Raw genomic sequence first — 21344 nt, forward strand, 5'->3', positions numbered from 1 at the left:
TTCCTGTATCCAACTGTTTACTTGCCACCTGTACAAGCCTAAAGTCGTTTTCACTCATTTCCAATATTAGTAAGCCTTATATATTTTACCGCTAATTTTTTTGTATAATCTCCCACTTCTCACTGACCAACCACATTATTTCTCCTCCCCCCCAGTTTTATTGAGATATAATTGACATAAAACTTTGTGTGAGTTTATGGTGTACAATGTGATGATTTGATACACCTATATATTGCAAAATGATTACTACACTAAGGTTAGCTAACACACCCATCACCTTACATAATTACATTTTTTGTGTGGTAAGAACATTAAGATTTATTCTCTCAGCAATGTTCAAGTACATAATACAGTATTCATTAACTATCGTCACTATGCTGAACACTAGATCTCCAGAATTTATTCATCTTACAACTGGAAGTTTGTATACTTTGACCAACATTTCTCCTTTTCCCTCACACCCCAATGCCTGGCAACTACCATACTACACTCTGCTTCTTTGAGTTCTGCTTTCCACAGATCCAACATATACGTGAGATAATATAGTATTTGTCTTTCTCTGTCTGACTTATTTCACTTAGCACAGTGCCCTCAAGTTTCATCCATGGTGTCACAAATGGCAGGATTTTCTTCTGTACTATGGCTAAATAACATTCCATTGTGTGTGTGTACCACAATTTTCTTTATCCACTCATCTATTAGTGGACACTTAGGTTGTTTCCATGTCTTGGCTATTGTAAATAATGTTGCAATGAACATGGGAGTGCAGATATTTTTGAGCTAGTGATTTCATTTCCTTTGGATATATACTCAGGAGTGGAGTTGCTGGATCATATGGTAATTTTATTTTTAATTTTTTGAGGAACCTCCATATTGTTTTCTGTAATGGTTATACCAATTTATATTCCCATCAACAGTGCACAGAGGGTTCCCTTTTCTCCACATCCTCACCAACACTTGTTATCTCTTATCTTTTTGATAATAGCCACTCTAACAAGTATGAGGTGATATCTCATTGTAGTTTTAATTTGCATTTCCCTAATGATGTTGAGCATCTTTTCATGTGTCTATTGGCCATTTGTATGTCTTCTTTGGAAAAATGTCTATTCAAATCCTCTGCCTATTTTTTTTTAATTGGATTACTTTTTTTAATATTTTGCTATTGAGTTGTATGAGTTCCTGATAAATTTTGGATATTAACCCCTTATTGATACATATGATTTGCAAATATTTTCTCCCATTCCATAGGTTGCTTCTTCATTGTGTTGTTTCTTTTGCTGTGAAGAAGCTTTTTAGTTTGATGTAGTCCCACTTTATTTTTGCTTTTGTTGTTTTGAGCTTTCATATCAGATCCAAAAAAATCATTGGAGCTTTTCCTCTACATTTTCTTCCAGGAGTTTTACAGTTTCAGGTCTCACATTTAAGTGTTTAATCTTTTTCAAGTAAATTTTTGTGAGTGATGTAAGATAGAGGTCTAATTTCATTCTTTTGCATGTGAATATCCAGGTTTCTCAACACCATTTATTGAAAAAAACTACCTTTTCCCCATTGAGTATTCTTGGCTCCCTTGTCAAATAGATGTTGACTATATATGCATGAGTTTATTTCTGGGCTCTTGATTCTACTCCATTGGTCTATGTGTACCATACTATTTTGATTACTATAGCATTGAAGTATAGTTTTAAATCAAGAAGTGTGATGCCTCCAGCTTTGTTCTTCTTTCTCAGGATTGTTTTGGCTATTTGAGGTCTCTCCTCTCTGCTCTCTAGACACATGGACCAAGGTTTCTCCTACCCCAGGGCCTTTGCACTTGATATTTCCACTGCCTGGAATGTTCTTCCCAGATCTTTGTGTGGCTTTACTCCTTCATTTAATTCAGGTCTCTGCTCAAATATCATCTCTCTATAGACACCTTCTTGATCACCTTCTGAAATAAACATCCTCTGAAACTATCCTTCAGCTACCAGTCTGCATTCCATTGCCTCACTTCATTCTTCTTTATAGCACTTACCACTACCTGATACTATATTAATTTTTATTTGCTCGTTTGTCTCTTATTGACTGTTCCCACTAAAATAGTAAGTTCTATGATGGCAGGGGCTTTGGACGGACAGTGTCTGAAGAGTACCACAAAATAAATATTTGTTGAGCACATAAATGAATACATGAGGATGCAAAGATTCATAATTCATGAAGTGTTCCTTAAGGAATTTAAAATTTAGTTGGAGAGGAGAGCCATCAGTACATATTATACAGTGTGGTAAGTGCCCACAATAAAACAGTGGTGGTATATACAAGGCAAAACAACAAGCAAAGGAAAGATTAAGTGGAAGACTGAGCTGGGTCCTGAAGGAAATGCAAGGCAAAAGCAGTGGGAGGAAGAAGGTGGACATGAGGTATTGAAGGCAGAGGAAGAAATATTACTAAGGGAATGAGAAAGTGAAACAGACCGTTTTCTGGAAATTGGGGACTGTATTGCTGGGATGTCCAATGAAAGGAGGAGAATGGTAAGACATGGGGCTAAAGATGACAACAGGATCCAAGTCAGAGAAAACAGGTGGTATGTTGTGCTAAAGAAGACAGCTGTAGCTATCAATTGTTTCCTGTGAAATATTCATAAATCATAATGCTTAGCAAATGAAACTTTTAATCAATTTGATTACCAATTAACTGAGGGTTTCCAACCTTTCTGAACATCTTCTTGATAAATATATTTCTAAATTGTGACCGTAACTTCCCTATATTTAAAACTATAGTGAGCCTAGTATAATTTAATCTGTATTTGACCATTTCGCAATTATTTGAGCATCAGTCTTTGTTTTGTTTTGTTTTGTTTTTTACTATTTAACCCTATAATTGGTGAAGGTATATGAGATCAATCCCTCTGTGTGAGTTTCTTTATAATCCTATAAGATGGTGTTTGCAGCATTACTGTCCAGTTACCTTGTGATGCTCTTCCAGGAAAACTTTCAATTCAAAATTTGTGAGGTGGGGTGAAATCATTTGTAACATACCTTGCTTCTTAAGGGAACTAAATTGCAAAAAAATCACTGCATTGTGTTATTGTTTCAAAGCTATAAGTAAGCAAGAATATATCTGCTGCCTTGAAGTATAGATGTGAAATTAATTTCCTTTGTAAAAGAAGCTATTTCCTGATAACAACAACAGAGAATTTATATCCACTTCCATTTGGGTTTATTGCTTAAAGGGGATCTTCAACCATAGACTTGAAGGATTATACAAATAAAAAGGATTCCTGGACTATTCAAAGATCATCCGCTGTTTTTAAAAGACATAATAACTCACAGACACTTGAAAGAGAGCTTTGAGGGTTGTCAGCAATGTTTCTTTCTACTCACCCTGCTTCTTTCATATTCTTTCCTTGAGGCAGCAAATAGCTGAGCATTAGATATGGCAATTCCGCAAAATGGAAGATACATCTGCATAACCTGGGGGCAAAGAGAGTGTTATGAACATTAAAACATAAAAATATGGAACTAAATTCCACATTTCCTTCATATGCCTGATTTCAATACTATCTTTTCAACCACAGAGATTGAGTATGGTGTTGTTGATACTAGTATCTTAACTTCAGAAGGAATATTTTTCAGAGTTAACTAGGGACAGTCAAGCTTTAACTAGGGACAGTCACATCTATGAAGATATAAAGTGAAGCAACAGACTGTGATACAGGAACTGTGTCTAAATCATCTTTGCATTCCTTCCTTGATCAATGAAAAACGAGTAAATGTAGTCTGATATATTTAGAATTTAAGGCAGTGCCCATACTCACACTTGGAGGTAGGCAGGATATAAGCCAATTTCTTTGTACATATGTATCCATAGCAGGGATCTCAGCTTGACGCTAGAACTCTGTCAGCTACAGACTTAAGCATGACTGTTAGGATGGGCCCGGTAGGAACTTAGGTGCCAGAGGGCCTAGAAGCCTCATGCAGCAGGGTTCAAACTGAACTCACTTCTCTGTTGCTATAACTACCCAGGAAAGGCTGGGTACCCTTTAAGAGAGCACTCCTCCTATGGGAAGAAACAGCCACGTGCGATGGGCCTGATCCTAACAAAGATTTTCTTATCACAAGGGGTCTAGGTCTAGGGATTCTCAGTAATTCCTGGCACTCTCACTCAAATTCATCTCCAGAATCTCTGATTCCAGAGAGAGAGAGAGAATGTCTCAAGTAAAAACCGAAAGAATTCTTTCCGTAAACTCTTCACAACGTAGGACACTGTGAAAAGAGACAATGCTGGGGCTTCCCTGGTGGCGCAGTGGTTGAGAGTCCGCCTGCCGATGCAGGGGATGCGGGTTCGTGCCTCGGTCCGGGAGGATCCCACATGCTGCGGAGCGGCTAGACCCGTGAGCCATGGCCGCTGAGCCTGTGCTCCGCAACGGGAGAGGCCACAACAGTGAGAGGACCACGTACCGAAAAAAAAAAAAAGAGAGAGAGAGACAATGCTTTGGGATTTTCTAAAGTAGAGGGAAAAGGGCATGTGGGCATGTGGGCATGTTTTATATGACAGTCAGTTTCTCTCTCTCTCACACACGCACCACGATGCCATGTCAAGAGGCAGCAGCAAAACCGAGCAGTTCCTGCCATGCCCAGAAGAGGGCAGTGCAGTGCTCACCGTGGGTGAGGGATGAAAACAGCAGAGGCAGATCCACCCAGGAGCAAGCGTGAGACACCCCTAGGATACCCAGAACAGAATTACCTGGAGTGGGAGGTGCTTTTGTAGAGGGGCTGGAGGTGAACAAAAGATGACTGGCACTTCACAATCCCTATCATTTCTTTCCTATTAAAATCTTGCTTTGGCTACCTGGGCATACTCAACTCTGACAGAGTGTCCCTAAAAGTAATTCAGAATTTTGTAGAAGTGAATGTTGAGACCCCACTTTTTACTGAGATATAGTTGATGTAGAATATTATATGTTTCAATTGTACAACAAAATGATTCACAATTTTTAAAGGTTATGTTCCACTCATAGTTATTATAAAATTTTGGCCATATTCCCTGTGTAGTACAATATATCCTTGTAGCTTATTTTATACATAATAGTTTGTTCCTCTTAATCCCCTACCCCTATCTTGTCTCTCTCCCCACTGGTAACCACTAACTTGTTCTCTGTATCTGTGGGTCTGCTTCTTTTTTGGTACATTCACTAGTTTGCTTTATTTTTTAGATTCCACATGTAAATGATAACATACAGTATTTGTCTGTCTATGTCTGACTTATTTCACTTAGCATAATGCCCTCCAAGTCCATCCATGTTGCTGCAAATGGCAAAATTTCATTCCTTTTTCTTATGACTGGGTAGTATTCCATTGTGTGTGTGTGTATATATACACACACACACACCCCACATCTTCTTTATACATTCCTCTGTTGATGGACACTTAGGTTACTTCCATATCTTGGCTATTGTAAATAATGCTGCTATGAACATTGGGGTGCATGTATCTTTCTGAATTAGTGTTTTTGCTTTTTTCAGATATCAATCCAGGAGTGGGATTGCTGGGTCATATGGTAGTTCTATTTTTGGCTTTTTGAGAAACCTCCATACTGTTTTCCACAGTGGCTGCACCAATTTATGTTCCCACCAGCAGTGTACAAAGGTTCTCTTTTCTCTACATCTTTGTCAACATTTGTTATTTGTGGTCTTTTTGATGACAGCCATTCTGATAGGTGTGAGGTGATAGCTGAGACCCCACTTTTAAAGAAGGGAGAATTAAGGTATTGAACAGAAGTTTTAAAAAATCAATGAATTGATTTTTACAGATATTTTCAGGATAAATTCCTTCACTGACTCTGATTCAAAATAAACTAATATTTAATGAGGACCTGCTATGTGCCAGACACTCTCACTTCATTTCTTCATTTGAATCTCACATCACCTCCTCATGGAGGAACATTATGTACATTTTAGAGATCAGGAAACCCAGGAAACTTGCTCAAACCTACAAAGGAACTCAGGTCATCTAATTCTACAACTGGTGATCATTCCTTACAACATGTTGCCTTCTAGAACTAGATGTTATTTCTGTCACCCGCTCTTCCTGGCAGTCCCCCTCATGCCTTAGGAAGTATGTTGGTAAGTCGTATAAAGCTGTTGACCTAAAGCTGCCAGATATACTGCCAGAATTTCCCTGCCTTTAGCCAGAATGGGACCACTTTCAACATCATTTACACACACACAGAGCACCTTCGTTGCAGTTTTCTGGGGTTTTTTTCCTACCGTGGAGACAGTGACTACGATGGAGGTGGAAGAGAGAAGATATGGTTAACCTTCCACTTCTTCCTTCCTTCCTCCCTCTCTCCCTCCCTCCCTCCTGCCCTCCCTCCTTTCTTTCCTTCCTCCCTCCCTTCCTTCCTCCCTTCCTTCTTTTCTTCCTTCCTTCCTGTATTTATTTGCCTTCTGGGGCCAAGTATTATATAAGGTGGTTTATAGGTCAAGCAAGTAGGAAGAAGAGAATGACTAAAGGAACCTGTGAAATATGTATATATACATATATATATACACACATAAAACTGAAGATTACTATTGATGGAGATGATACATGCCTTCATGGCAAACTGAGAGGGGGTCTTTACTTACCAAGGGAATGATCTATACTGTGTCATTAACTGCCACAACAATTCAACACTCTGGGGCCACACTCAGCTCCATTATGGATAACTATATGACAATCTATAGAATTTCTAAATAAATGTGCAGGAGAAGTGGTCAAATATATTTTGAAAGAAGGGAGTAAGAGGAAGCTGAAGCATTATGGAAATAGGAGATAATGAAAAATAAAAATATTTTTATATCTTTTTTCCATTCCAGGGTGAAAGATGTCTTTTTTAGAAAAAGATATACTGTTCTATTCTGCTCTTTCTGAAATCCCCCTCCTCCAAGAAAAAATACTAATTTGGCCTTCACCATCTAGTTTCTGAATGCCAAAAGATCTAAAAAACCTTAATGACTAAGAAGCTAATGAGTCTGTACACCCTTGTGCAGCACTTTTCAGCTTGAAAGCACTTTAAGAACATTGGCTAATTAATCTTTACAACATCCCACTCAGAAAGGTAGTTAAACTGAAAATCATTAAACAGTGTGAAAAAGTCACTTTAGCCCTGGAAACTCATGAAAAGTATCACTAATAAGCATAAAATCTGAGCACTGGGACTGTCCATCAATATCCTAAAGAAAGACAGTAGGTACTGAGCACTTTCAAACTTGCAGACCACAGAGAAAGGCTATTCAGGCCCCATGGTCTGGTCTGGTCCAATTATATATCATTAAAGAACACTGGAGGTCTACACTGGAGGTTCACAGTGAGGGGCCTGGGGCCATCCCCTTTATAGATCCCACTCCTGAAAGCAACACAGCTGGAGGGGCCACATCACTGTCAGCCAAATTAATGGGTGAGGGAATTTCCCACCAACACCTCCTTTCTCTGTGCAGATCCTGAGATTTGTGCTCTCAAGTCACTTCTACCTTCGGGCATTAACTATAAGGCAAAGCTTCACTGATTCAAGCCACACTGATTTTGGAACTGGGGATGTTTTCATAATTGTAATTCAAAAGCTAAATAAACTCTTCAAGTAGAGTAATTTGGAAAATAAGTTATCAAAATAGGAAACAGTCACAGTATTTTCACATAATGAAACACCTTCTACCTCTTTCAGAAATAGAATATTTGAAATAGTAAAAAGTTAGTTTGAAGTTTTCTAGAAACTCCAGAGGAAATTCCTGCTTCCAGAGGTATAGTTTAGTTCACTGTAATTTTGTTCCTATGCAAATTCAGTCAAGACAATATGTCGGGTTTTTATTTCGAGAATCAGAATAAGAAATGCATCTTGTCAGATCACACCAAAGTATATACTCTTGGCTAAAGCATGCCTTTTTCTCTCAGAGCTGTGCCCTCTTCGAAGAAAAGTCTCCAAAAAATACACAGAGGCATAAAGTACCAACTTTGTTTAAAAAACCATTGGCATGGAGTAGGTGATCCAATTACGTATTTTTTTGCAACTGGTCCACTTTAAGAATTAACACTCATAAAGAGAACGGGGTGGGAGGAGAATTGTATTCACAAAAGATGCAGGAGAGCAAGATGGCAAATGAGGAAGGAAAAGTTCACTGGTCCTCCACTTTCTCTTCGTAGGAGAGGGGGATGTAAGTGCTTCTGCTCCTGCCCCTGGGTATTAAAGCTGGGCCCCCAGAAGAATTGGAGTGAGCACCCTATCCTCACCTCTCTCCTTGAAGTTAGTATTGGCTAAAATATCCACAAGAGGACAAGCTTCTCCATGGTAGACTGGTCGAGTCCAATTCCTGGCAAGTAGCCGTACAACATCAAATACTCTCTTGGACTTTTTACAGGCTGTGGTCTGCTGAGCACCTGAATCATGCAGGTACTAATCACATCAACCAATAACCTTATCTCTATGTGACCCCATTCCCCACCCCCCGAGACTTTAGAAAAATAACCCTCTCATGTCCACAGGCAGTTCTAAATTCCCACCCCCTTATTCACAGATATCGAAGGGAAAACCCTGAAAGAACCCATTTCAGGAGCTGTGTCCTTTCTAAGATAATTTGGATTGTCATAAGATTTCAACAGAAAATAAAAGTACTCATATTTCCACCACTCAGAGGTAACCACCATTAACATTTTGGAGACCATCATTCAAGTTTTATTCTCTTTCTCTCTTCACATAAACTCGAATAGGTGTATTATATAATAATAATAATCCTGTAGGTAATATTTTGCTATCTGTTTTTTTCACTTTTTATAACCAGCTATCACTTATAATGGCCAATTATTATGGATGCAAAAATATCCCATTGTGTAGTCTGGAAAAAGAAAATGCATGGAGAAACAAAGTAGATTAGTGGTTGCCTTGCAATTAAATCTTTGCACATCCCATTATTATTTTCTTAAAATAAAGCCCTAATATTTGAACTTATTTATTTAACACACGTTTACATGGCACTTCCTCTGAATCAGGCAATATTCTGAATGATTTACTAACGTTAATTCATTGATGTGTGTACACTTTTAAATAACTCCTAACAATAAACACATTTTTAGTTTTCGTTTAAAAAAATCCAACAGTATAGAAGTACATACAGTAAAATAACTACAGATCCCCCTTCGTTTCCTGTCCTGCTACCCACTCCTCTCCCAAGGAACAACTGCTATTAGCATTTACAGTGTATTCTTCTGGGTACTTTTTTATGAACTGCATACATATAATATCTAGTCTTAGGGTGGTGGTAACACAATAGGGATCAGACTGTAAGTTATGTTCTATGCCTTCGTTTTCACCTGGCAATATATCTTGGAAATCATTGTCAGCTACTTAATTCTTTTAATCTCTGCCTAATATTCTAGGGGGTAGATGTACCTATTAGTAGACGTTCACATTGTTTCCAGTTTTTCCTTATTACAAATAACACTGCCATAAACTTTCTTACAAATATATCTTTGTTCACCTGGACAATACTTCTGTTGGACAGAGTCCTAGAAGTGAAATTTTAAGGTTGCAGAATATGTGCATTAAAAGAAACTTAAGAGCTACTGCCAAACCAACCTCCAAAAACGCTCTACCAATTTATATTCCCACTAAGAGTAATGCCCTTCTCATGTAACATTGGGTATTATTATCCTTTTAAAATTATGTCTATATGATCAATTAAATCAATACTCATTTTTGTATTAACTTACATTTATTAGATTACTAGTGATACTGAACACTTTTCACAATTTCTTGGTTATCTCTTTTTTTCTTAATGTGCCTTATTTATTTTTTCTTACTGGACATTCATCTATCTTTATTGCTTAGTAAGGACTCTTTATATTCTAAGAATATTAACCATTTTTCATTTTTGAAAATCATGACTCTTTCTTGATAATTAGCAATTGCCATCTATGTGATATGGTCCAATGGGTCTACAAGCTATGATTGCTTTGTCTAAGATGAATAGATATTATGGCTCAGTAAACTTGGCCTACTCCTTCTCACTGTGTGAAGAAATTTTACAGCAATATCTACCTATGTAACTCTGTCAAGGTTATTTTTTTAAGTAGGTTGACCTACATATCTCAGCCTGCCCAGTTGCTCCGTTCATTTCTGTAACTCAAAGTTCCTATAAGAAATCAGTTTAAGCTACATTTTGATCCAGGCATTCTTGAGTCTTAACTATTAATATTGTTATGATCTCTCCACTTACCAAGCATAGGTATAAATGCAGGAAGACACACTATATAGTAATTTAGTCATGGTATCAACACCCTGATGCTAGAAAAATTCTGTTATATCACAATCAATGTATGAACAGAAAAAATCCTCTTAGACTATTTTCTGATGAGAAATACATACATTTTTCTTTACATTTGAAACATAGTCACATGATTTCTTCCTATTAGCAGCACAGTACTTCCTTTAACCATCTCATTTATCTAGCGCCTTGTTTTTTATAACTCATAGTTCTTAAAGTAGTGGACATTTTATATAAATGGAATCACATAATACTTGGCCTTTTGTGTCTGGTTGACTGCTTTCACGTAGTATACTGTTCACAAGGTTCATCCATGTTATAACATGTATCAGTAGTTCATTCCTTTAAAATTTTCTTTTAATTAATAGACTTTATTTTTTAGAGCAGTTTTAGTTTTACCCAAAAGTTGAGTAGAAAGCACAGAGATTTCCCATATACCTTCCTCCCTCCCGCAACATACACAGTTTCCCCAATTATTAACATCTTACGTTAGTGTGGCACATTTGTTAAAATTAATGAGCCAATATTGATACATTACTATGAACTAAAGTTCACAGTCTACATTAGGGTTCAATCTTTGAGTTGCATATTCTATGTGTTTTGACACATGTATAATGACATGTACCCACCATTACAATGTCATGCAGAATAGTTTCACTGACCTAAAAATTCCTTGTGCTCTGTCTATTCTTTCCTCCCTCCCTCTCCCCAAGCCCCTGGCAACCAGTGATCTTTTTACTGACCCCACAGTTTTGCTGTTTCCAGAATGTCATATGGTTGGAACCATATACTATGTAGCCTTTTCATATTGGCTTCTTTCACTTAGCAATATTCATTTACGGTGTCTTCATGTTTTTTCATGGTTGGATAGATCATTTTTTTTCATAGCTGAATAATAGTCCACTATATGGATGTACTACAGTTTGTTTATCCATTCACCTATTAAAGGCATCTTGGTTGCTTCCAAGTTTTGGCAATTTTGAATAAAGCCTGCTGTAAACCATTCAGGTGTGTTGTGGTATCTCCTTATTGTTTTAGTTTGCAGTTCCCTCATGACATATGATGTTAAGCATCCTTTCATATGTTTATTTGCTATCTGTATATCTTCCTTGGTGAGGTATCTGTTCAGATCTTTTGCCCAGTTTTCAATTGAGTTGCTTGCTTATTGTTGTGTTTTAATTCTTTATATATTTTGGACACCAGTCCTTTATAAGCTATGTGTTTTGCAAAGATTTTCTCCCAGTCTGTAGCTTATCTGTTCATCACATGTTATTTCTGCATAAAGCTTAACCAGACTTTTTGTCTGTTTCTATTCTGATTCCAGAGAACTTTAGGCTTCATACAAAGTTGTAACATATTTCCTCATTTACTCTCGACCTTATCTCAATATCAGTCCACACAGGACGATATCTTTTTTCCTAGGCCCAAGGAAGAAGGCATGTTTTGTCTGTGGAGGCAAGTCATTTGCTGGAGTTTTTCATTCTGTCCTTTCTGAGAGACCTTAGGCCCTTCCTCTCTATCATCATCATTTCTGTCTCCTGTGTCCAACTCCTCTCCTCTCCCTTCAAAGGGGAATGTGTTCCCCTTCACCTGGTATTGCTGTTTCCATCTTCACTGTGTGACTTACATCTGCTTGTCTTCAGGTCCTCACATCCTACCTTCTAGCTTACAACCTTCAGTCTACAGGAAGATTGTCTATAACTTTCCAATCACAAGATCATAAGATCCATCAACTATTCTAAGTTCTCTCTGAAGCCTTTAACACTTGATCACCAGCTAGATATTAAAACCTTGGTTTCCATGTACTATACACTCCTGTTTCTCTTTCTGTGTTTCTGATTCCCCCATTTAAGTTATAACTCCAGATTCAGTCTTTGGCCTTCTAATCCTCTTTTTTTTACAATTTCCCTCTAAGGATTGATTTATTCATACAACATAAGAATCCTACAAAATAAGGTGGGTTGGCCATGCAAGGATTAACCTTTGACCAAGAGTTAGCTAGAAAAGACAACAAACTTGGTACAACCAGATATTTAAGGTAGCTGAGAAACGTCCTCCTGCTTACTTGCTTCTCCTACCTCACTCTTGCACTTTGGTCCATGGCTAATTCCTTTTGCCTCTGACTTCATTCTCCTATTTTCCTACCCCAACTCCTCTCAGCCTCCCTCTGCTATTTCTCAGATTTAGGTTTTGGAGTTTCTGATCCTGATCCACCAACTTGAGTTCTGAAAACATTTGCTTCCTCTATCTTATAGTCTAATTTTAGCATTCCTGGTCCTAAATTGAACTCAACTCTGAATTCAACCATAATAACTAAATAGGTGCCAAAGTCTCTTTCTCTTACGTGTGTCTCAATGGTAACCTGTGGGATGATTCTCAAAGTTGGCGCTCTGGTGCTGACCTTTTCTCTGTGCTGTAGCTCCACATCACCAGTTGCCCACAGGACATTTCAACTTGGAAGTCTGTTACTGCCTTACACTCAGCATTCCAAAACCAAGCTTGTCATTTCAATCCCCCTCTCTTCCTGAAGAAAGAGCTTCCTTCTCCAAAATGCGCCATGTGCCAAAAGAACCATTAATGATTTAATCACCCAGTTCCAAACCCTTGAAGCCCTCTTGGATTGTTGTCCATAAATAGGCATAAGCACATCATAGCAATTCAGCAGTTCTTGAAGCCTCCACCTCCATACCATTGAGCTTCTCTGGCTCAGCACTACCATCCCTCACCATCTCTGAATTATTTTAACTGTAGCCAAGACACTCTCATCCTTACAATGTGTCAAGAACTCATTAACCTCAGGTTTCCCATCAGAAAAGTCATGAGTTTAAACACACTGACTGTTCATCCCAATGTTTCCTGTTGTCATAAGTAAAGAAGGTAAGAAACTATGTAAAGGCCTTACACATATTAAAAACTAGGTTTATTTATTTATTTATTTATTTGTTATTTTTTGCTGTGTTGGGTCTTTGTTTCCGTGCAAGGGCTCTCTCTAGTTGGGGCAAGCGGGGTCCACTCTTCATCGCGGTGTGCAGGCCTTTCACTGTCGCGGCCTCTCTTGTTGCAGGGCACAGGCTCCAGACGCGCAGGCTCAGTAGCTGTGGCTCACGGGCCCAGTTGCTCCGCGGCATATGGCATCCTCCCAGACCAGGGCTCGAACCCGTGTCCCCTGCATTGGCAGGTAGATTCTCAACCACTGCGCCACCAGGGAAGCCCATAAAAACTAGGTTTTTTTAAAACTACTTTTGTATGAGCATTTTTATACCACATACAGTATTTTTTAAAAATCTCATTAGAAGCTCTTCAGAAAGTATCTCCAATACTTAAGACTATGGCTAAGTATTTTATAGATGCTTACGGAAGATATGTAATAATCTCAGGAAAAATAGTGAGGAAATATAAAATTGCTATTCAGAGAAATGCATGAGACCCAGAGGGGATTCTTCTACTTATCTATTTTTTTTCATTTTCCAAAAATAATTTGTCATCAAAATGCAACAGCAATGACATGGATAATAAACCACACTATTTTTCAATTTCCGGCAATATTCTCCAGTGGAGAAGAAACAGAGAAAAATATGCTTAAAGCATTAATATTTAATTAATGTAATAGGACCCTAAAATGAATATTATAAATGTAAAAGCCTTGTAAGTTGTGTCTATGCAACTAAAATACAGAATCGGTACCTAGTAAATTCAGGACATTCTTTTTTTTTTTTCTTTGCGGTACGCGGGCCTCTCATTGTTGTGGCCTCTCCCGTTGCGGAGCACAGACTCTGGACGCACAGGCTCAGCGGCCATGGCTCACGGGCCCAGCCGCTCCACGGCATATGGGATCTTCCTGGACTGGGGCACAAACCCGTGTCCCCTGCATCGGCAGGCGGACTCTCAACCACTGCGCTACCAGGGAAGCCCCAGGACATTCTTAATGGACAACCTTGAACAAAGAGAGAGCTTAAAGCTTGGCCTAACAAAAAAGAGAAATTTGGAAGGGCTAATCGTTCATTACCAGAGTGGCATATCAGTCCAAAGAGGTGAGGGAGAAGCATTCCATGTGGCTCATCAGTAGTTCAGCCAAGGTCTCTCATTCTGTATCTTAGAATAGTCTAGCTGACAAGCTAGGACGCAATCTTCAAAACCATAATGCGTTACTGCCCCCATACTCACCTCCCACTTTCACCCAGGTTCAGTCAGTCGGCAATAGTGTCTCATCGCTTCCTTTAGGTGCTGTTTCTCTTCAAAATTCAACTATTCATTTTTAGGAGTAGATTCCATATGAGTAAGCCAAAGAACAAAAATTCAAACCCAAAGAAACAGATGGAAGGAGGGAATTAATAAAAATAAAATCTGAAAATAATAAAGGGAAAAACAACCAGCAAAACTGATAAATTATTCCAGGAAAGGTCCTTAGAGAGAAAATCAATAAAACATATATAAATCACTAGCTAGTTTAATCAGGGGAAAAAGGGACTTCCCTGCTGGGCCAGTGGTTAAGACTCTGCACTCCCAATGCACGGGCATGGGTTCGATCCCTGGTGGGGGAACTAAGATCCCTCATGCTGCATGGTGTGGCCAAAAAAAAAAAAGAGTCAGGGGGAAAACCCCACAAATATACTAAAACAGAAATGAAAAAGAAAATATAATCACAGCCGAAGAAAAAAATAAAAGAACTATAACAGACTCTCTACACAACCCTAAGCTTATATATTCGAAAAGTTATATATTGGCAAGTTGTGAATTTTAAGGAAAATATAAATTAACAAAATTGAATCAAAAAGAATGAGAAAATTTGAGTAAAGCAGTCACCACAGAAATAAATAATAGAGAGAGTTGTAATGAAATCATTCTCAGAAAAGGTGTCAAGTGTAGATGGCTTCATAGGCAAATTCTTTCAAACCTTCAAGAACAAGGTACTTCATAAGCTATTCAAACTATTCCAGAATCCAGAGAAATACAGAAAACCCTCAAATATTTTTTGAAGACACAATAATTCTGACAGCATATCCTAATAAAAATAGCTCAGATCATTTTAGAGGATTGGTTCAAGACGGCAGAGTAGAAGGACATGCTCTCACTCCCTCTTTAGAGAACACCGGAATCACAACTAACTGCTGAACAATCATTGACAGGAAGACACTGGAACTCTCCAAAAAAGATAACCCACATGCAAAGACAAAGGAGAAGGTTCAGTGATATGTTAGGAGGGGCAGTATCACAAAAAAATGAAATCCTATAACTGCTGGGTGGGTGACTCACAAACTGGAGAACACTTATACCACAGAAGTCCACCCACTGGAGTGAAGGTTCTGAGCCCCATGTCAGGCTTCCCAACCTGGGGGTTTGGCAACGGGAAGAGGAATTCCTAGAGAATCAGACTATGAAGGCTCGTGGGATTTGCTTGCAGGACTTCGACAGGACTGGGGGAAACAGAGATCCACTCTTGGAGGGCACACACAAAGTAGTGTGTGCATCAGGACCCAGGGGAAGGAGCACTGACCCCATAGGAGACTGAACCAGACCTACCTGCTAGTGTTGGAGGGTCTCCTGCAGAGGCAGGAGGCAGCTGTGGCTCACCAAGGGACAAGGACGCTGGCAGCAGAAGTTCTGGGAAGTACTCCTTGGCGAGAGCCCTCCCAGAGTCTGCCATTAGCCCCACCAAAGAGCTGGGTAGGCTTCCGTGTTGGGTTGCCTCAGGCCAAACAAACAACAGGGAGGGAACCCAGCCCCACCCACCAGCAGACAAGTGGTTTAAAGTATTACTGAGCTCTGCTCACCAGAGCAACAGCCAGCTCTACCCACCACCAGTCCCTCCCATCAGGAAGCGTGCACAAGCCTCTTAGATAGGCTCATCCACCAGAGGGCAGACAGCAGAAGCAAGAAGAACTACAATCCTACAGCCTGTGGAACAAAAACCACATTCAAAGAAAGAGAAACAAGATGAAAAGGGCTATGTACCAGATGAAGGAAAAAGATAACCCCCCCAAAAAAACAACTAAATGAAGTGGAGATAGGCAACATTCCAGAAAAAGAATTCAGAATAATGATAGTGAAGATGATCCAGGGCCTCGGATACAGAATGGAGGCAAAGATCGAGAAGATGCAAGAAATGTTTAACAAAAATCTAGAAGAATTAAAGAACAAACAACAGAGATGAACAATACAATAACTGAAATGAAAACTACACAAGAAGGAATCAACAGCAGAATAACTGAGGCAGAAGAACGGATAAGTGACCTGGAGGACAGAATGGTGGAATTCACAGCTGTGGAACAGAATAAAGAAAAAAGAATGGGGCTTCTCTGGTGGCGCAGTGGTTGAGAGTCCGCCTGCTGATGCAGGGGACACGGGTTCGTACCCCGGTCCGGGAAGATCCCACATGCCGCGGAGTGGCTGGGCCCGTGAGCCATGGCCACTGAGCCTGCGCTCCACAACGGGAGAGGCCACAACAGTGAGAGGCCCGCATACAGCAAAAAAAAAAAAAAAAAAAAAAAGAATGAAAAGAAATGAAGACAGCCTAAGAGACCTCTGGGACAATATTAAACGCAACAACATTCGCATTATAGGGGTCCCAGAAGGAGAAGAGAGAGAGAAAGGACCTGAGAAAATATTTGAAGAGATTATAGTCAAAAACTTCCCTAACATGGAAAAGGAAATATCCACCCAAGTCCAGGAAGCACAGAGAGTCCCATACAGGATAAACCCAAGGAGAAACATGCTGAGACACATACTAATCAAACTGGCAAAACTTAAAGACAAAAAAAATTATTGAAAGCAGCAAGGGAAAAATGAATAATAACATACAAGGAAACTCCCACAACGTTAACAGCTGATTTCTCAGCACAAACTCTACAAGTCAGAAGGGAGTTGCATGATATACTTAAAGGGATGAAAGGGAAGAAACTACAACCAAGATTACTCTATCTGGCAAGGATCTCATTCAGATTCGATGGAGAAATCAAAAGCTTTACAGACAAGCAAAAGCTAAGAGGAGTTCAGCACCACCAAACCAGCTCTACAACAAATGCTAAAGGAACTTCTCTAAGTGGGAAACACAAGAGAAGAAAAGGACCTACAAAAACAAACCCAAAACACTTAAGAAAATGGTAACAGGCACATACATATCGATAATTACCTTAAACATGAATGGATTAAATGCTCCAACCAAAAGACACAGGCTTGCTGAACAGATACAAAAACAAGACCCATATAGATGCTGTCTACAAGAAACCCACTTCAGACTTAGCAACACATACAGACTGAAAGTGACGGAATGGAAAAAGATATTCCATGCAAATGCAAATCAAAAGAAAGCTGAGTAGCAATACTCATATCAGGTAAAATAGACTTTAAAATAAAGAATGTTACAAGAGACAAGGAAGTATATTATGTAATGATCAAAGGCTCAATCCAAGAAGAAGATATAACAATTATACATGTATATGCACCCAACATAGGAGCACCTCAATACATAAGGCAACTGTTAACAGCTCTAAAAGAGGAAATCGAGAGTAACACAACAAGAGTGGGGGTAACACCTCACTTACACCAAAGGAAAGACCATCCAGATAGAAAATTAATAAGGAAACACACGCTTTAAATGACACAATAGACCAGATATATTTAATTGATACTTATGGGACATTCCAACCAAAACAGCAGATTACAATTTCTTCTCAAGTGCGCATGGAATATTCTCCAGGATAGATCATGTCTTCGGTCACAAATCAAGCCTCAGTAAATTTAAGAAAATTGAAATCATATCAAGCATCTTTTCTGACCACAACACTTTGAGATTAGCAATCAATTACACGGAAAAAAACGTAAAAAACACAAACACGTGGAGGCTAAACACTACGTTACTAAATAACCAAGGGATCACTGAAGAAATCAAAGAGGAAATCAAAAAATACCTAGAGACAAATGACAATGAAACATGATGATCCTAAACCTATGGGATGCAGCAAAAGCAGTTCTAAGAGGGAAGTTTATAGCTATACAAGCCTATATCAAGAAACAAGAAAAATCTCAAATAAACAATCTATACTTACACCTAAAGGAACTAGAGAAAGAAGAACAAACAAAACCCAAAGTTAGCAGAAGGAAAGAAATCATAAAGATCAGAGCAGAAATAAATGAAATAGAAACAAAGAAAACAATAGCAAAGATCAATAAAATTAAAAGCTGGTTCTTTGAGAAGATAAACAAAATTGATAAACCATTAGCCAGACTCATCAAGAAAAAGAGGGAGAGGACTCAAATCAATAAAATTAGAAATGAAAAAGGAGAAGTTACAACACACACCGCAGAAATACAAAGCATCCTAAGAGACTACTACAAGCAACTCAATGCCAACAAAATGGACAACCTGGAAGAAATGGACAAATTCTTAGAAAGGTATAACCTTCCAAGACTGAAACAGGAAAAAATAGAAAATATGAGCAGAACAATCACAAGTAATGAAATTGAAACTGTGATTAAAAATCTTCCAACAAACAAAAGTCCAGGACCAGATGGCTTCACAGGTGAATTTTATGAAACATTTAGAGAAGAGCTAACACCCATCCTTCTCAAACTCTTCCAAAAAATTGCAGAGGAAGGAACACTTCCAAACTCGTTCTATGAGGCCACCATCACCCGGATACCAAAACAAGACAAAGATATGACAAAAAAAGAAAATTACAGACCAGTATCACTGATGAATATAGATGCAAAAATCCTCAACAAAATACTAGCAAACAGAATCCAACAACACATTAAAAGGATCATACAGCATGATCAAGTGGGATTTATCTGAGGAATGCAAGGATTCTTCAACATACGCAAATCTATCAATGCGATACACCATATTAACAAATTGAAGGATAAAAAACATATGGTCACCTCAATAGATGCAGAAAAAGCTTTTGACAAAATTCAACACCCATTTGTGATAAAAACTCTCCAGAAAGTGGGCAAAGAGGGAACCTACCTTAACATAATAAAGGCCATATATGACAAACCCACAGCAAACATCATTCTCAATGGTGAAAAGCTGAAAGCATTTCCTCTAAGATCAGCAACAAGACAAGGATGTCCACTCTCACCACTATTATTCAACATAGTTTTGGAAGTCCTAGCCACAGCAATCAGAGAAGAAAAAGAATTAAAAGGAATACAAATTGGAAAAGAAGAAGTAAAACTGTCACGGTTTGCAGATGACATGATGGTATACATAGAGAATCCTAAAGATGCCACCAGAAAACTACTAGAGCTAATCAATGAATCAGGTAAATTTGTATGGTACAAAATTTATGCACAGAAATCTCTTGCATTTTTATACAGTAATGATGAACAATCTGAAAGAGAAATTAAGGAAACACTCCCATTTACCACTGCAACAAAAAGAATAAAATACCTAGGAATAAACCTACCTAGGGAGACAAAAGGCCTGTATGCAGAAAACTATAAGACACTGATGAAAGAAATTAAAGATGATACAAACAGATGGAGAGATATACCATGTTCTTGGATTGGAAGAATCAATATTGTGAAAATGACTATATTACCCAAAGCAATCTACAGAATCAATGCAATCCCCATCAAATTACCAATGGCATTTTTTACAGAAGTAGAACAAAAAATCTTAAAATTTGTATGGAGACACAAAGACCCCAAATAGCCAAAGCAGTCTTGAGGGAAAAAACGGAGCAGGAGGAATCAGACTCCCTGACTTCAGAGTATACTACAAAGCTACAGTAATCAAGACAATATGGTACTGGCGCAAATACAGAAATATAGATCAATGCAACAAGATAGAAAGCCCAGAGATATACCCACGCACCTATGGTCAACTAATCTATGACCAAGGGGGCAAGGATATATAATGGAGATAAGACACTCTCTTCAATAAGTGGTGCTGGGAAAACTGTACAGCCACATGTAAAAGAATGAAATTAGAACACTCCCCAACACCATACACAAAAATAAACTGAAAATGGATTCGAGACCTAAATGCAAGACCAGGCACTATAAAACTCTTAGAGGAATACATAGGAAGAACATCTTTGAAATAAATCACAGCAAGATCTTTTTTGATCCACCTCCTAGAGTAATGGAAATAAAAACAAAAATAAACAAATGGGACCTAATGAAACTTCAAAGCTTTTGCACAGCAAAGGAAACCATAAACAAGATGAAAAGACAACCCTCAGAATGGGAGAAAATATTTGCAAATGAATCATCGGACAAAGGATTAATGTCCAAAATATATAAACAGCTCATGCAGCTCAAGATTAAAAAAAACAAACAACCCAATCCAAAAATGGGCATAAGACCTAAATAGAATTTCTCCAAAGAAGACATACAGATGGCCACGAAGCACAGGAAGAGCTGCTCAACATCACTAATTATTAGAGAAATGCAAATCAAAACTACAATGAGGTATCACCTCATACCAGTTAGAATGGCCATCATCAGAAAATCTACAAACAACAAATGCTGGAAAGGGTGTGGAGAAAAGGGAACCGTTTTGCACTGTTGGTGGGAATGTAAATTGATACAGCCACTATGGAGAACAGTATGGAGGTTCCTTAAAAAACTAAAAATAGAATTACCATATGACCCAGCAATCCCACTACTGGGCATATACCCAGAGAAAACCATAATTCAAAAAGACACATGCACCCCAATGTTCACTGCAGCAGTATTTACAATAGCCAGGTCATGGAAGCAACCTAAATGCCCATCGACAGATGAATGGATAAAGAAGTTGTGGTACATATGTACAATGGAATATTACTCAGCCATAAAAAGGAACGAAATTGGGTCATTTGTAGAGATATGGATGCACCTAGAGACTGTTATACAGAGTGAAGTATGTCAGAAAGAGAAAAACAAATATCGCATATTAACGCATATATGTGGAAACTAGAAAATGGTACAGATGAACCGGTTTGCAGGGCAGAAATAGAGACACAGATGTGGAGAACAAACGTATGGATACTAAGCGGGGAAAGCGGTGGGTGGTGGTGGTGGGAAAGCGGCGGGTGGTGGTGGTGGTGGTGCGATGAATTGGGCAACTGGGGTTGACATGTAT

The 21344-nt window shown here is 38.6% G+C and overlaps 1 protein-coding gene across 1 annotated transcript in view; it reads right to left on the reverse strand.

Annotated features, from left to right (window-relative positions):
* The window catches only part of PDE11A (phosphodiesterase 11A), a 440483-nt gene that overhangs the window by 272176 nt on the left and 146963 nt on the right, over positions 1–21344 (reverse strand). Inside the window, exon 3 of the mRNA XM_060106356.1 lies at positions 3360–3449. Coding sequence (XP_059962339.1) covers positions 3360–3449 — 90 coding nt within the window. The remainder of the gene's footprint in view (positions 1–3359; positions 3450–21344) is intronic.

This window comes from Mesoplodon densirostris, chromosome 8, assembly GCF_025265405.1.
Source record: "Mesoplodon densirostris isolate mMesDen1 chromosome 8, mMesDen1 primary haplotype, whole genome shotgun sequence".
NCBI lineage: Eukaryota > Metazoa > Chordata > Mammalia > Artiodactyla > Ziphiidae > Mesoplodon > Mesoplodon densirostris.